The sequence below is a fragment of the Falco naumanni genome, chromosome 5, assembly GCF_017639655.2.
Source record: "Falco naumanni isolate bFalNau1 chromosome 5, bFalNau1.pat, whole genome shotgun sequence".
In the NCBI taxonomy this organism is placed as follows: domain Eukaryota; kingdom Metazoa; phylum Chordata; class Aves; order Falconiformes; family Falconidae; genus Falco; species Falco naumanni.
The window spans coordinates 70,915,243-70,931,288 of record NC_054058.1 but is presented as its reverse complement, the minus strand read 5'-3'; the positions used below and the strand labels follow the sequence as shown (position 1 = coordinate 70,931,288).

Below are 16,046 nucleotides of genomic sequence, written 5' to 3'. Positions count from 1 at the left end.
ATTTTCCTTGGCAGTCCATCTCCAAACCAACCGAACCTCTGTTGTAGAACACTCATATGTACACTGGGGCAAGAGAGAGTTTTCTTGTTGTTATTTATTTGGGAATTCAAATTACTGAAGGATCCAAACCAGCTGAGAGGAACCAAAGGAATCAAGCCAGCTCTCACATACAGGGCCCACAGCAATGTTGGCACAGTCTCTGTCCCTCCCCAGTATCTGCAGGGAGTTTTGCAAAGCCTCTGTCCCACTATTCCCCAAGGACCAGGCAAGGTGGCATGGGACTCTTGCTCCATGTGTTGGGCTGGGGTCAGGCTGAACATAGCTGCTGCAGGGACCCTGCTTGCTGGCATTCTGGATCAGTTCAGGAATAATTTATGGTTTCAATTCATGTCCTGAAGTTGTGGGAGAGGGTGGTCAGAGCAGTGAATGAGCTGGACCTGTCCTTACACCCACCATCTCTTAAGCTCCCAGTGCCTGATCTCCTATGCTGGGAGATGTGCCAATGGCAGGGAGGTTGGAACTAGGTGATCTTTAAGGACCCTTCCAACCCAAACCATTCCATGATTCTGTGCTACAGGAGGTGAAGGTGATGCAGGCTGAAGGAGAGTGGGATCTTACCTGGTGTAGGACCCCAAGCTACTCTGTACCCAGTGGCCCCAGCAACCGAGTCCCACGAGACCAGAGCACTGTTGATGGATATATCACTCACTTTCAGCATCTGAACAGTGCTCGATGCCACTGCAAGAGAGCAGAGTTGCTTGGTTGCATCAAGGTCCCATCAGCTCCTAAGTGGCCCCCCAAAAGCTGTAATGACCCAAATTGTTTTCTGCACCAGATGACAGGCAGAGTGGTGACTACAAATGACACCAGCTCTGTGCTGCCAGCACAGCCTGACCCCCATCCATATCTTCTTGGGCTGCCTCCCACCTCTGCTGCACAGCACTCACCTGTCATTGCTTTACTGCTCACCACTGGTCCTTCGACATCCCCAAAGATGGGATTGATGGTGACGGTGTACTCTGTGCCAGGCTGCAGCCCCTGGATCATGTAGTAGCTGTAGGTGTTGCTGAGGTTCACATCCTGGATGCTGCCCTCTGCAAAAAGAAATGATGTCTGGGCTCCCCTGGGTCAGACCAAGGAGGACCACCCTTTCTTGGGTCTCCTTGCCTGGGAGGGAGGTGGGCAGTCATGCAGACAACCACTTGAGAACTACACAGTGCCTAAGATTGAATGGCATTTCATCCTCCGGGCTTGCACATGTGCCAGTGAGATCCTCAAGCTGAAGATGGTAGAAACAGGGCTTAGTGCAACAAGCACAAATCTTGGTTGGGGACCTAATTCTATACAGGTAGAAATAATCCACAGCCACTCGGGCAGACCTCAGTGATCATCAATAGCCCACAGCAACTCAGGGGTTTGCAGACCAAAGAAAATAAATCAGGTAGCGACACACAATTGGCCACATATGGGTCTGCAAGCAGTCCCATTAAGAGGGTCCACACTCTGCCCAGCCCTGGGTGACTGGGTGCTGTGTCATCTTGCCTACTCCGCAGGATGCTGAGCCAACTGATGCCACAAAAGACATTTTCTCATTTCTGTGTTCTTGTTGGGGACTAGAAACTACTCAGCTAAACCCCCCGGCATGGCAGGAGAAGAGTTAAAATCTAATCCCTGGGGATCACGCGCCGTTTCAGAGAGGCAGGGAGGCACAGTCAGCAGTACGTTGGGGTTTGGGGGGGAAAGCTGACATTCGCAGTTTGGTCACTGGAGGGTGCCATGTCCTCATCTTCTGCTCCACCAGCACCCTGAGCCCCATCACCCTTCTCCCACCCCACGCCACGCATGGACCTTCTCTTCACATCAGCCATTCTCTGTCTTAGAAGTCAGAGAAATCCACCCCCCTCCAGTGCTCGGGGCCGCTGCACTGGGATGGGCAGAAGGTGTCTGCGTCCCAGCACCGCTGCACCCATAACACATGGCCCCGGGATGGGATGGAGCGTGGGGGGAGGACCACGCAATGCTGGGCAGAGAGGGTGGGCTGCCCCTTGGGATTTTGCCACTGGTGGATATGGGGTGAACTAGTACCAGGTGAAAGAGCTGCTCAGAAAGAGCAAATCCAGAGTGGAGGTGATGTGCACTTGCTGCTTCAGCTGAGGATGTCTCACACTGTCCCCTCAAGAAGGGATGTCCCCACTCCAAAGACATGGCAAGCTGAGCACATGTGTGCTCCATTTCTAGCTGGGGTATTGAGCAAGGACTGGGTAAACAGCTCAGTTTTGGGGTACACCATGACTTTTTCCAGAGAGACATTCATTATAAAACAATAAAAGCAGTTTTGTATCTTCCCTGTAAAGAGTGTTCCCTTCTGATGACCTTTAGAGCTGTTTTCCAATTAAGCCCCCCTCCCCTGGTGGGAGATGTCTCCTCATTTCATAACCAGGATTGCTGAGCCAGAGGGGAGTGTGCTATTTATTCAAAGCCTGTGATGGAGCCCAGGTGTCCTGACTTCTCATCTCATCTTTGAACCACAGAAATATCCATCTCCCAAGGCCAAAATATGCCATCAAACCTGAATGTCTAACTTCTGCTCCCCACTTCGCACAAAAATATGTTTGTGTTCAGGGCAAGGGAGAAGCTCCAGCTGCAAATGCTGATCTGTCTTCAAACACCAAAATTTATCTCAGAATGAGGATGCATTATGGGATGCTAGGAGATGAAGCCAGATCTTACTGCTGCAGAGAAAAGCAACAAGCACAGGCACTTCCAGTCTGTAATGTGGTAGTACCTGTCCTCCCAAAACAGGGGTAAGCCCAGATGCTCAGGGGCTGTGTGATATCTAGCTCTGCATGGAGTATTTTACCAGCTTCTCTCTACCTATTAACCCTTTCCAAGGCTACACAGGTCCAGTAAACCTGGAACTAATCCCATGTTAAAAGGATGGGTACCTGTTAGCCTGCTTTATGCAGAGCCAGAGCAGGTATTTTTGCATCCATGGCAGTTTACCATCAGTACCCATGGCATAACTCTCTGTTGCAAGCTGCTGATTTATCTCCATGTACACAAGACTCCACCATTCACAGTCCACAAAAAACCTGGCTCCCTCTCGTTTCTCGTTGCATGGCTGGACAAAGAAGTTGTCATTGCATCCAATGCCTTGGGGACCTCACAGCTCCTGTCTCTTCATCTCCCAGCTCACTGATGCACATACCCCACCCCAACGTATCTACCTGCTGACGTCCAAGTAAGCCTGTACCCCGTTGCTCCCCGGACAGGGCTCCACCTTGCCTGGAGTGTGTCAGTCGTTTCGTTCTGCAGCAAGATGCTTTTCACAGGCAGGAGCTTCACTGGAATGAGGACAGGGAACAAATCTTTCAGAGCACGCACTTGCCAGTGGAGGACTTTGCTGGCTGCCCTCCCTGCATCACTGTTCCTCCAGCTCATCTGTCAGAAGGAGAGGGATTTCCAAGGGCTCCTGCCCTGCCTGACAGGCTGAAGGCATCTCATAAAAGCAGTGGTGAAAACAACCAGATCTGTAACCGTTGCTTTCCAGGAACAAAGCCTCTAATGCATCAACCTCACTTGCTTTATGCAGTGCGGGTGCAAAATGGCAGGGAAAATGAGGCTCTGGCAGATCTCCCACCCTTCCTCCCAAGCAGCCTGATGGTGTTTTGAGGGTGTCCGTGTCCATGCATGTCATGGGGGAAAAGAAGGGGTCAAGGCTGGAGTTAGAAAGGACCTGTTGAACACTTTCCCTTTGATGCACATGTAGTTGCAGTATCCACCAACTGTGAGGTGCTTATCAAGAGTAACGGGTTTGAACACGGTGCCCAGGGCAAGAAGGAACCAGCCACAGAATCAGACCTCTTACATGTTCTCCCTACGGCAGCTACAGGCTGGCTTGGCCCCTGGGGGTACACGGCATAGATGCTGATGTTGTATTCTCTATCCTCCTGCAAGTTGTCCAGTACATGGGAAGAGACATCACCCCGCAGAACCTGCTTGTAGGTCATTCCTGGTCTGTTGGCTGCAAAACCAAGAAGATGAGTGATGGTAAAGCCTTCCCACTGCCTGTCTACATCCCATGTCTTCACCACATGGTGAACAGCATGCACAGGAGCTGGCTGAAGGGCATGGTTGAAGTTCCCCAACCCATGTGGCGTGGCTGAAAGTTATGTCTGTAACTAAGGCTTGATATATCCATGCTGTCCCAGCCCTCCAGATCACACAGAGGTGAGTGTGAGCCATACCAAACGTTTGAACTCACCCCACATCCACACCAAAGCAGGCAGTTGAAAAACATCCACAGTAGGTCTGGATGTGACAATGCAAATGGTTACAAAGCACCCACAGCAGCATCCCCATCTTGTTCTTCAAAAGAAAGTCCTTCAAAGGACTCTTCTCCTCTCTCCTGCAGGAACCACACTGTCTGGAAAAGACTAACTTGGACTCCTTCCAGAATAATGCCAGGAGCTCTGTGGTGCATTGCTCCTTTGACAAAATAGCATCTTTCCTGTCCTTTGGTCACCAGTCCTTTTAAAACAAGCTCCAAGAAAAATTAATAAAATCTGAACTCACCTCTGGGGATGTAGATCTTGTAGCCCTCCAGTTTGCCCAGTGGAGGTGTCCAAGACACTTTCAAGCTAAAAAGTCCTTCTTCTATCACACGGAAATTAGTGACTGGAGGCACAGGTGCTTTAGAATACAAAAATATTGCAGAAATTGATGTGACAGTGCTGTAATAAAGTGCCATGGCAAAGAGCTTGGAAAATCTTTGGTCTTTAAGGACAGAGACACACAAAGGTGAGCAGCACCAATTCTTCCTATTCTGCTAGCTGTTTCCTTAAAAACAACAGTTACCCCTCTACCAAACCCTGTCCACTTGAAAAGTGAGCTGAAAACCACCAAGGCAGAATGATTGTGGGCTTCCTTTTTAAACAGTGTTGGGTACTGAAATACCTACCCACAAGGCACTTCCTCATGAGCAGAGAAAACTGCAGTGGTTTCATGCAGACTGAGCAAGGCACATGAATCAAACGCTACTTGTGCCTATGGATACAACTCTTACAAAGGGGAGCCCATTTTGATCCAGCCAGCCATGGCAGACAGATTTATAGCTTCTGCCTCTGGCTTCATGTTGGGGATAATAAGAGAAGGGATCAAATGAATTTATTTCCACCATAAAGACATTCCATCTTATTCCTGGCAAGTACATATGAGTCAACCTCATTGAGGCACTTTATTTATTCATCCTGTTGGAGATTTTCCCTCAAGAAGACAAACAACTTAAGACATTGCAGAGAGTTGGGGAAGAAGCAAAAGACAAGGAAGAAAGGAATAATTCTTTTCAAAACGCCTCGGGCAAAGCAGACTTGGTACTTCATCCAAAACAGGGAGGGAAGTGGAATTAGTGCACCCTTTAAACTCTAAAAGTCCCTTAAGTGGTGCAGAGACTTCTGAGACAAAATCTGCTCCTTTCATCACATCTGACAATGTCTTGCACTCCAGGGTTTGGCCAAGAGTGAATTTGCTCCTTTGTTTCCAAGAACCTTGTCATTACAGCCAGCCATGTGACAGCAAAGGAATTTGGCACGACAGATTGCAACCTAGATCATTTCATGAGACCAGAGATCACTGCTTGGGACATTTCCTAAAGGCCATGACCATACCACCTTGGCATTCACCTTGAGTGAAATGAAGCCTTAATGGCATGCATGGTGCTTGCCCAAACCTTTGGACAATCGACTTCTGAAAAAAAAAGTTATGGAATATAACCTTCAGAATATACTTCTCTTCATAAAACTTGAGTCTGTGTTTCTCAAACCATGCTGTCCAAAAGCTTTCTCATTCCAGGTACATGGCTTTTACATTAATTGAATCCCAGCCTGGATTCGTTAAATCCTGCTGGTTATTAAACAAGATGATGTGAGCTACTCAGCAGGCTGCACCCTCTGCTTTGAAGTGGGTTAACCACATGGGTTGCTCTGCACCCACTCACAGTCCTGCACCCCACACCATGGGCATTTGCACAGAAGTTCCTTCTACCCATCCCTGCCCATCCATCCCCCACTTCTTGTACATACTGTTTTGGGGTGGTTTTTTTCCTGGGCCCACACAGACAAAGAAGACACGGGGATGACTGCAGAAAAGACACTCACTTGTCTTGCCCTTGACAACTGCTGACTCCCCAAGGGCATCTGCATAGATGGCCCTCACTGTGAAGACATACTTGGTGTTGGGTTTCAGATCAGCCACCAGCACGCTGCTTTTGTCACCGTCTACCACAATCTGTCACACAGGGGACAAAGGACATAATTACATTCCTATAACAGTAGAAGACCCCCATGTTGGGAACAGGTTAGGAGCACGAGGCTTCGCACCTTATACAAGGTGACTTCCATGAGCAGGAGCCTCTTAAAATGCACTAACTCAGAACGCTGCAATCCTCTAATGATATCCAGATTCACAGTGGACGTATGAGCACTGAGACAGGACAGCATGAAGGGTGGGTTTCATGGGATAGGCCACAAAACACTAGATGAAGATAGATGTGTAAGATGATGTGTAAGGTGGTCCCCAACCCTCTTGAAGAAAACAGAGGAAAAGCTACCACCTCTGACAAAGAAGATTTCTTTTAAGCTCATAGAGTAAGATTTCAATGTAACCCAAGGGCAAGACAGGTGGAGACATAACTTCTGTGTTTTCACTATATTCTTATGAGATTCTGAAGCAACCAAGGCCGATCATTCTTGTTAAACACAATCTTAATAATTAATACAATTAATAATCTTAACCTTAATAATTTATGCTTCCATAGCTTTGTTCTATTATTAGAAATCAAAGATTTTAGGCATTCTATCCTTCAACCTTGTTCTCAGATTTGTGCAGGGACCAAGCTGAACCAAAGCAAGCTGGCACACGTGGCAGCATAACTCACACAAGGACATGGCAAACACAAACCCAAACCACACTTAGATCTTACCAAGGTGAACAATTTTGGCAGCAAGAGGAACAGGGGATGCTGCTACAGAAGCTGGATGGGCTTATTTGGGAGGTGGTATCACAGAGGTAAGGAGAGAAAGGAGTGTTTCCCATTGACCTGTTCCTATCAATCCCAATGGTGTTTGTGCCAGTTCATGCCATATCCTTTTTCCACCCTACCTTCCCCTGTATCACTCCCAGAAACTCCATCTCACGACAGCAGCAATGACAAAATTAGCATGAGCAACCAACACACCTGCAAATCTGATGGTCTACCTACAGGCCTTCGCTTCAAGCTTCAGTTTATGCCAATGCACTGGGCAGTGACTGGGATGGCTGAGGGACATGGTGCCATCTCCTAACCAGGCTGTGCCAACATCAGCCTGAGCAGAGGACTAATCCCTAAGACCAGAAGCCGCAACTGGTGCTCTGCAAAATGGGAATGCAACCCTACCTGCCGCTGGTCCTCTGAAACTGCCTGCCCCAAAGGCAGCAAGGGATGCAGATGAACACGGTACCCCATCACCCTCCCTGTAGCTGGCATCCACGTGAGTCGCAGTGAACTGTGGCTGTGCTCACTGACATGCAAATCCTGGGGGCCAATGATCTTCTCAGCTGCAAAAAGAGAAAGGAAAGGCCTTTGGTTTGGACCATGGCGGCACTGCTGCTGTACATGTGCAAGCTGTTTATTGATGGAGTCAACATATTCAATGCAGAGAAAGCCTTGGGTATAGATGGCACTCACTTAGGTTGAGAGCACAGGGGCAGCTGCGATCTGTTTCCAGGCCAGAGCCACACAAGCAGGTTTTCTTTAGACAAATTACTTGACAGCACAAGGAAGGAAAACAAAAACGGTTCTGGCTACATTTCCCCTGTGAACACCTGCTCAATACACAGGGCATCAGCTCCTTCCTGTCTTTCTCCTTACTGTCACCAGGGAAGAGTCTGCCAGAGAGCTTGAACTTTCCATGAAACACCACAGGAAGCCCCAAAGTGCTACAGAACCACAGACAAAGCAAAAAAAGATGCTTTAAGAACTCAGATGAAGTTCTCCCAAGCTCTGCCCCAAGCTCTTAACTAATCTTCTCATGAGCTTGTGTGCCAAGAGGAGGCAGGAATTCATTGCAATCACCTATGGATTCACTGCAACATCAGTATCTCTTTGGGGACAGGTCTAGATCTCTGGAGATCTCTTTGGCTGCTCTCTGCATTTTCTGCAAGCAGTGAAGTTCTTCCTAAGATCCCGAGCTGTGCTGCCAGAGTTCACCATGAGAGGCCCATGATGAAAGCCCCCAAGGGGCAGAAAGGCTGCCCCAGCCCATTGCTGCTCCTTTTGTTTGAACTGGCAGCAAGACTTTCAGGATCTGGTATCACTAGGCAAACCATGGAGATGCAGGCACAAGCAAAATACACAGGAGCACTGTCCCAAAGCAATAGATGCTCCATGAGGTGGTTGCTCCTCTGTGGTCATCCAACCCTTAAAGGTCCCTTGTGATGAACAGAGGGGATTTGGGAGGTCCATCTCCATGGTGTAGCTGGCATGTCCTTGGACTGGGAAGGGGCTGGTTTGGGCAAGTGGAAAGCAGGATATAGGGAAAGCCCTGATGCACCTTGCACGGTCTGCTTGATGGGCTGTGGTGGCTCTGAGGCAGTGAAACACAGCCTTCGAGAGAGCTTGGGTGTTATGTTGTGGAGCAGGTGGAAATCTTCAATGTAAAGCACATGTTCTGCAGTAGGTTCTGAAGCTATTTTGTTCAACTCATTCTTGTCAGCATCCTTAATTCCTAGACAAAGAAAACAAGAGGAAAGGAGGACATAAAAAGCCATACATGTCGCAGACCAGGCATTGGCAAGGGCTGCCGAGAGCAAGTGGGAGCAATGTGCTGGCCTTTTGAGTTTTATACCACCTTTGGAGTCATGCGGCCCATGGCAAAGGATGAAACAGGGAATGGAGTTGCAAGCTGGATGGGCGGTGATGAAGCAGATGAAACCTCTTCCATCAGGGAAAAGAGGTCAAGGTTTTCTCTAGAGGCATTTAGAGAATGCCTCACAGTATTTGGCTGCTAATGGGCCAAGAGGTGGAAAGCTTTCTTGGGGTGGAGAGTGAAAAGGAGCAGGACAGGATGTGGCCTCACCCTTCCCATAGGATACAAAGACATTTCTGCCCTTCTGATGAGCAGACAATGGGACTTTGGGAGGCTGCGTGAAAACGGCAGAGTTTTCCTGTGGTTGAATTAAAAAAAGGGGGGGGACCCCAAGAAACCAACCCTCCCCTAATTTTCATGTCACATTGGTCCAAATTGACCTGGTTTCTCTCTATAATGAACCACCACCATCCCCTTCTTCTCCTCTGAAATATTTGTTGAAGTGAAGGATTTGACTTCTAACAAATGGCTGTATTTAGCTCTTGGGGTGGGGGTGTGCTGAAACATTTCCTTGCCCATGGAGTTATTCTGATGGACATTTTTAACGTAGCTGAAGTCAGTGTCTGAACCCCATTAAGAGAAACCTTCAAAAGTAAAAACATTTCATTTTTTACAATGTCACATCAAAACATTTTGCCTTTTATGGAACTCCTGAATTCACAAGTGTTTTGACAGATGCAAACCCACAGATTTCCACTGAATAAATCAGCTATTGACAACAACAAAAAACACTTAAGCACAGCACAGATGTGATCTTCCTGTACTTGCAGTAGTTGCTAGTGGCTGAGCCTAGGGATGGGTGCAGCTTTTACAGGAGGGGGGTGTCAAGCATCAGGAATCTTCCCTAGTGCATCGACTGCATGTCAGTGTGCAGTCAGTGTTTGGTGGCAATGCTCCATGTAAATTAATGTGTCCATACATACCTACAGCAAACACTGTCACGCCCTTATCCTGCAGGATCTGGGCTTCATCTTCAACTGAGTCACTGGATTTCCCATCTGTGATCAAAACAACTACCTACAAGAGTTGGCATAAGAGCCAGGGAATGAAAGAGCACAACATGAGGAGGTCACACTGACAAGCCAGACCTCGGATGAAGTCACTCTCTCTAAAGGGATGCGCACCTGAAAATAAATCTTTCAATAACCCACAGTTCTGGGGTAACTCACATGAAATCAGTTTTCATGAGCATGAGCTGAGAAGGAACAAAGCATAAATGCTGCTGCTCATGACAGCATCTTTTCTGCATGTCTCCTCCTGCTTGGCTGTGTCTCACCTCTGTTTGTGACAGAACTCTAGCTCCAGAAGGAGATTAATGCCAGCACAGAGAGGATTCACCCCTGCAAGTACCCAAGAGCAGCTCTTAAAGGAGGACTTAGCTGAACCCCAGACAATACATTTGGCCACTGGCACCTAGATGGTGCTATCAGGCGGTAAGAAACTCTCTCAGCCACAGCCTGGGTTTGAATGACAGCCACCTCAGCAATCCCAGACCTTTCGAGCTTTTTGGGCAGTCCCATGTCAGATCACATAGCAGGAGGTATGGCTGGCACATGGGATGCTATAACGGAGACACACCCTGCTGCAACACCTTTAAGTGGTTGAGGTGGGTAACACATCCCACCTGTAGCATCATGTTCTCCCTCCTGCTCTGTAACTCAAAACAGGTCTCATTGACCACACTGATCAGCCACACTGATCACACGGACCATATACACCACATTTGGCATGCAGGATCTCAGAGCAAAGGAGAAGGTGCAGAACCAAACTGCAAATGTGGGAGGCCCATGGGAGGTGAAAGCTGGCTGTGATGGTTTCAGACTTGATTCATAGGGTTTATCCATTCCCCATGTGGCTTCCCCGTTCTTAACGTCAAGACCATCTACCATTAGAGCAGAGTGAACTGTTTCACGCAGCCTGCAGAGCAAACCAGAATGTAGCATCCTCAGAGCCCCTTAGAAATTATGAACAAAATAATTCTTTTTAAATGATCTGAAGAAAGCATTGACCCAGAACTGATGTCTGAAAGGTAAAGACACTACAACATGTCTGCTTTTTGAGTAAGATGCTAACTTAGTGCCACTCTCTGTAACCAGAGTGGGTGTGTGCAGGCTATTAGCAACAGCTACCTGCATCAACACCACAACTTGTTTCCTTGTCTTAATCATGCCTCGAGCCTGCTCATTTAGCTTAGGCAGTAAGTGCCCCAAATTTGGGTACTCATCTGGAAGCATTTAAGACTAGAGCACTGAGTCCCTCTGCAATTCATGTGGTAATATGAGCATTTTTAAGAAGTGAGTCAGTTCTTTGAAAATCTGGAGGTGCCTGTCTCTGTCACTGATAAAGTGACCTAAAGCTGAATGAGCTCCTAAATGAGGTAACTCAAATGCAACCCAAAAATCAGACAGGATAAATAAAACCAAAACCTCTCATCCCTGTCTTCAGTTAAAGAAGTTACAGGTCTGATCCCTACCGAAGATGACACCAGTGAAGTCATCACAGAAGGTCACTTACCTTTGCTGCATCCTCTCGCAGCATGTCCAGGCGAGACATGGTGTGAGCTGCAAATGCCAGGGCTGACCCTGTTTTTAAGCTGCCTCCTTTGAAGGAAAGATTCTGAATTGCAACCAGCATTTCTTTGATGTTCACATAATCCGTGAGCTCAATACTCATCCTGGGAATGAGAAATGGGGGAACATGGGTGAATAAACAGCAAGAAAACACTGTTGTTACAGCAAGGATGCATTGATAATGGTAATAACCAGCAATAACATTGTCACTTAGCTGGTCACACTAGGCTTGCATGAATGCAAGAGTCCTTTTCACAGTGGTCAAGGGACGCCAGGGTATGAGCTCCAGAGCCCTGTTACCGTAAAACAGTATCTAAAATTGGGTAGCAGACTTCCTTGTAGCAGCTTTAAATACCATCCTCCCTACTCCCAAAGAGTTCCCCATCACCAAGCTCTTCTAGACTCTGGTGACATTGCTGGGGGTTGAACTCTTGCTCTGCTCTTGCAATGGTTCAGCAGAGCAGCAAGAGGTCTTTAACCATGGGGACATGGTTGCCCAGCTAGAGCTGAAGGGCTATAGAATCCTGGGTGCTGGTGGTGGAGGATGGACTGACCCACCTTGTTTTCTCCCCGTAGAGTGCCACCGCCAACCGGATGCCTTCTTTGCCCATCACCACGTTCTCAAAGGAACAGGCCATGCTGCTGATGAAGTCCTTGACCAGCCGGGAGCTCTCCCTCCCTGTGCCCTGTGACTGCCCCACGAGGAACAAAATGTCGGCCACCTCTGCTGTCCTGCATGCTGAGGGAGAAGAGGGGCAGGAAGTCTCATCCCACACCATGCAACGAGCCAGCAAGGAGATAAACCCCTCTGAGTCATGTGAACCCCAAAATACTGCAGCTAAGGAAGACAGACCATGTTTAAGCCCAGTGAAATATGTGATCACGGGCTTCCCAGAGCAACAGGCCACTTTGTTCTCTTTAATTTCCTCCTAATTTCCCAATTTTTGCTCTCACCCAGGGGAAGTTCCTCATTTGAAGCACAAACACTGAAAGCCAGATCCACCAAACCATTCAGGTCTGTAGGACATGCTGGAAGCAAGGGGATACCTGAGGGTTTCACACACCCAGAGGCAGACACCGACACCCAAAGCCTTGCACAACTGAGATTTGGGAATGTGGCAGCTCTGCCACCCCACTAACCATCCTGGGCTTCTTGTATCAGGGTCTCCAGAGCCAGCGTGAGACACCCATGCAGACACAGAGCCACCTGGCCACCCATGATTTGCCAGCCCTAAAACAACCAAGTCTTCCAGACTTGCACAGAGAGGGCTTGGGACGCGCCGTGCATTCAGCTCTGCAACACTCCTCTCTGGCCAAGCTGCCAGCAGCCCTGAGCGTGAACAGTATCTTGTGCAAAGAATGAAGAATTTGAGTGTTTTTTCTGTACAAGCCAGAGCTATCTGACGCCAGCTGGCATGGAAGGGATAGGTGCACAGGAAAATTTGTTTAATGAACATCAAGGCATATTTACCTTTACAGTGTTCGGTCTCAATTGAATTTAATTTTCTTTAGACAGCCAATAAATATATTTCAGGGACAGAAATCTTATGACTTTTAGAGACATTAAAATTTATGAAGGCTCTACAAAGCATGTTCAAAATGTGTATTTTCTTTCATGTTTCTCTCCCTTACAGACAGATGCTGACTTACTACTGTAGGGCTGCTAAAAAGCAGACTGTGCCAACTGCTAGAAGAGGGCTTTTTTTGTCTTTTGATCACCAGCACTGGGTTCAACCTCTTCACATTTTTTCATTTTGTGTCACTGCTGCTTTGGACTTTACCCAGCCACTGACTTGACTTTCAACCGCAGGTTTGCAGCCCCCGGCTCGCATCCAACCAGGCTGCAGCATTTGTTCCAGTTTGCTGGGGAGATGCGCTAGGCAGGCATCTCATGCTTCTGCACCTGTTTTAGCTTGACCTCTTCAATTTCCCTGACTTCCCTATTTCCATAAGCAGACTGTCTAAAGGGCTTGGAAAGACACAGGTTTTGTGCTTTCCTTCATCGCTGTGTCCCTGATTAATCCCCTTTGGCCATGCAGCAGGACAGAGGATCGTGCTGGCTGTGGATGGATGGCAGCCCAAGGCTCTTTGTTACCTAAGGCTTTTGGTTTCTTCACCTTTCTTTGTGCCTTCTGATACCAAGCTCTTCACAACCTAACAGTTCTGTTTACTGCAGAAAAATAATGACTGGCTTTTTGGTTTAACCCATACCCAGCTGGGAAAAGAAAGCACTTTCCCTTGACAAAAACGGGAGACAATTATTTCAGTTTTCCTTCCTAGAGCTCTTTGTTGAGATCTCCCTTCAATTCTCAATCCTCCATAAATGCTTTTCAGCTAAGATGTCAGGGGTGTCTTGGACACAGCTCAGCTGCTCATAGCAGATGAACATAAGCTCTTTTCCCAGCTGCTGCTTCTATTTTGAATCTACCTCTTTTCCCTAGCTTGGGCCTTAATGTCCCTGTTCCCCCAGAAGGACTTGGAAGGAAGGCAATGCCAGTCCTTGGCTCCAACCTCAAAACCGGTAGAAATCATTCAACAGCTTCACAGGGTAACCACAACTGTGTTACCACAAGAAAACCCCAACAAAGGTTCAGCAAGATGGAGAAGACCATCCATCAGCCCTCCCAAAATCACCCACCTCTTGGAGCTACTCAAGGCAGTGCAGACGGCTTTTCCTGGGAGACCTGCATTTTTGGCCCTGATCTGGAAAACATGCTTAAAATGTCATTGGTATCACAGGGATCTTTGCTATCTACCTCTCCATGTCCCAAATGCCCAGACAGCATCCTCCATCCGTGCCTGGTCCCTGGGAGTGTTGCTGACCCTGCACAATGCTCCTGCCCTCATTTGCATCCAGGGAACAACGAGGAGAAAGACAACAAGCAAGAGCTCCGCAGGATTAAGGGCAGGATGGTGCCCTTTCTCTATAAAGGGGCAACTGGAGCCTGCTTTGTGAGATGCTGAGCCAGAAGCTCAGCACCCTTCCAGTGGGGCCCAGCTGGGCAATAGAACCCAGGTGTGTTTGCTGCTTGGATCAGGTACCTGAAGCTGTCATTGGAAACATGTGATGTTAAGCATATTTGGATTGGTACCTTCTGGAGAAAATACCAACACAGACAGCTATATTAATCACAGGGGGATACGATTTTATTTGAAATTTTCCATGCACCTCCAAAATTACGTTCCATCAATCACAGGTTTGCCAGAGACATCTGTAAACGTTGATTTACTGCACTTTTCCTAGCTTTGAATTAAACAGCATTATAGTTGAATATATTGGCTTAATTGACAGACAGGAACTTAATCAAGTTAATTTTGTAGTTGAAGCCAAATCTTCCATTAACTCTTTGTTGAGTTTACTGAATTTACACCTTCAAAGCCTGGGGGCTTCTTGCTGCAGAGCACTTCAGAGGGAGGACCCACTGGCTCGTGCTCAACCCCATGACATCCTGGGAGCTCTGCATTAGCTCTGTAGGATGCTCACAAAAAGCCTTCCCCTCCTGCAGGACCCTGAGGGTAGAGACATGCCATAACTCCATGAGGCTCCTCTCTAGGATCCTTTTGTCTTCTGCCTCTCCTCCCCAAAAGGCCTTTGTGGGCTTGCACAGGCAACAGGGAGCCAGGAGGAGGCAAGACCTTGCGCCACCTTGACTCTCTAAGCAGCAGCAAGAGGTTTCAAGACTTCCTTGAAGTCTTTTCCCTCATATACTCTGTGTGGTGGTTTGGACCAGGCCTTGGAGATAGAAGAGGACTCAGGAGGGGACAAATTTTCTCTTTCTCCCCACCTTCCTCTAGAGCAGCTGAGGCAGAACAGTATCAGAGGCAGGACACTCAGAAGAGCCCCAATTTCCCCACAAACCCTAATGCAGTAAGTCAGATTCTGCCTGCCTTTTGGGGCCAGCTGAGATGCTCTGGTAGCGAGATAACCCCAACCTAGAAGGACCCTGTGCAGAAGGTAATGGCACCATCACTACAACTCCACCGTGACAGCATCTCTGTGTATATCCATGACATTAACAAAAACCTGCTTGCAAAAGGTCTTTTTCTTCCTGATGTGTCTCAGCATCACCCTCAGCTGCTGCATTCATGACAGTCCACTTGTCACATACCTTCATGAATGGCCACGGCTCTGTACTGCACCACAGCCACTGCCAGGACAAGGATCTGAGCATACAACATTTTCCTTTTCCTTGGGAAGAAACTCCTTGGTTCCTGGAGTCAGCACACAGCCTGGAGAGGCATTGATCTGCAGGAGAAAAGAGGCTTTAATGCATGTCAGCTGAGCATGATGCTCCCACCTGGCTATAGTTGCAAGGGAAGCTTTTCACCACCTGCAAAGGCTCATCTTGTCTTAGGCAATTGGCATTAAAGTCCATAAATCCACTAACTTCTTCACCTCTTTTCTGATGCTGGCTACAGGAGAGAGCCCAGGTTTGCTCCCCCAGCACCTGTCCCTTGCAGTACCCTTCTTCAGGCAACAACATTAGTCAATTAAGCCTAAATATAAATATTAGTAGTGTGATGAAAGAGCGAAGCATCTGCTTCCTCAATTATTCAGGGAGGAAAGATCACT

General features: G+C 47.9%; 1 protein-coding gene across 1 annotated transcript in view; it reads right to left on the bottom strand.

Annotated features, from left to right (window-relative positions):
• The window catches only part of LOC121089370 (collagen alpha-1(VII) chain-like), a 104,020-nt gene extending 88,368 nt beyond the window's left edge, over nucleotides 1-15,652 (bottom strand). Inside the window, exons 1-12 of the mRNA XM_040596572.1 lie at nucleotides 15,583-15,652; nucleotides 12,032-12,212; nucleotides 11,418-11,577; nucleotides 9,827-9,920; nucleotides 8,589-8,762; nucleotides 7,433-7,593; nucleotides 6,156-6,285; nucleotides 4,576-4,692; nucleotides 3,869-4,024; nucleotides 3,228-3,344; nucleotides 948-1,094; nucleotides 619-738 (exon numbers count right to left, since the gene is read on the bottom strand). Of these exons, the coding sequence (XP_040452506.1) occupies nucleotides 619-738; nucleotides 948-1,094; nucleotides 3,228-3,344; nucleotides 3,869-4,024; nucleotides 4,576-4,692; nucleotides 6,156-6,285; nucleotides 7,433-7,593; nucleotides 8,589-8,762; nucleotides 9,827-9,920; nucleotides 11,418-11,577; nucleotides 12,032-12,212; nucleotides 15,583-15,652 (1,627 nt within the window). The remainder of the gene's footprint in view (nucleotides 1-618; nucleotides 739-947; nucleotides 1,095-3,227; nucleotides 3,345-3,868; nucleotides 4,025-4,575; nucleotides 4,693-6,155; nucleotides 6,286-7,432; nucleotides 7,594-8,588; nucleotides 8,763-9,826; nucleotides 9,921-11,417; nucleotides 11,578-12,031; nucleotides 12,213-15,582) is intronic.
• Nucleotides 15,653-16,046: the final 394 nt, after the last annotated feature.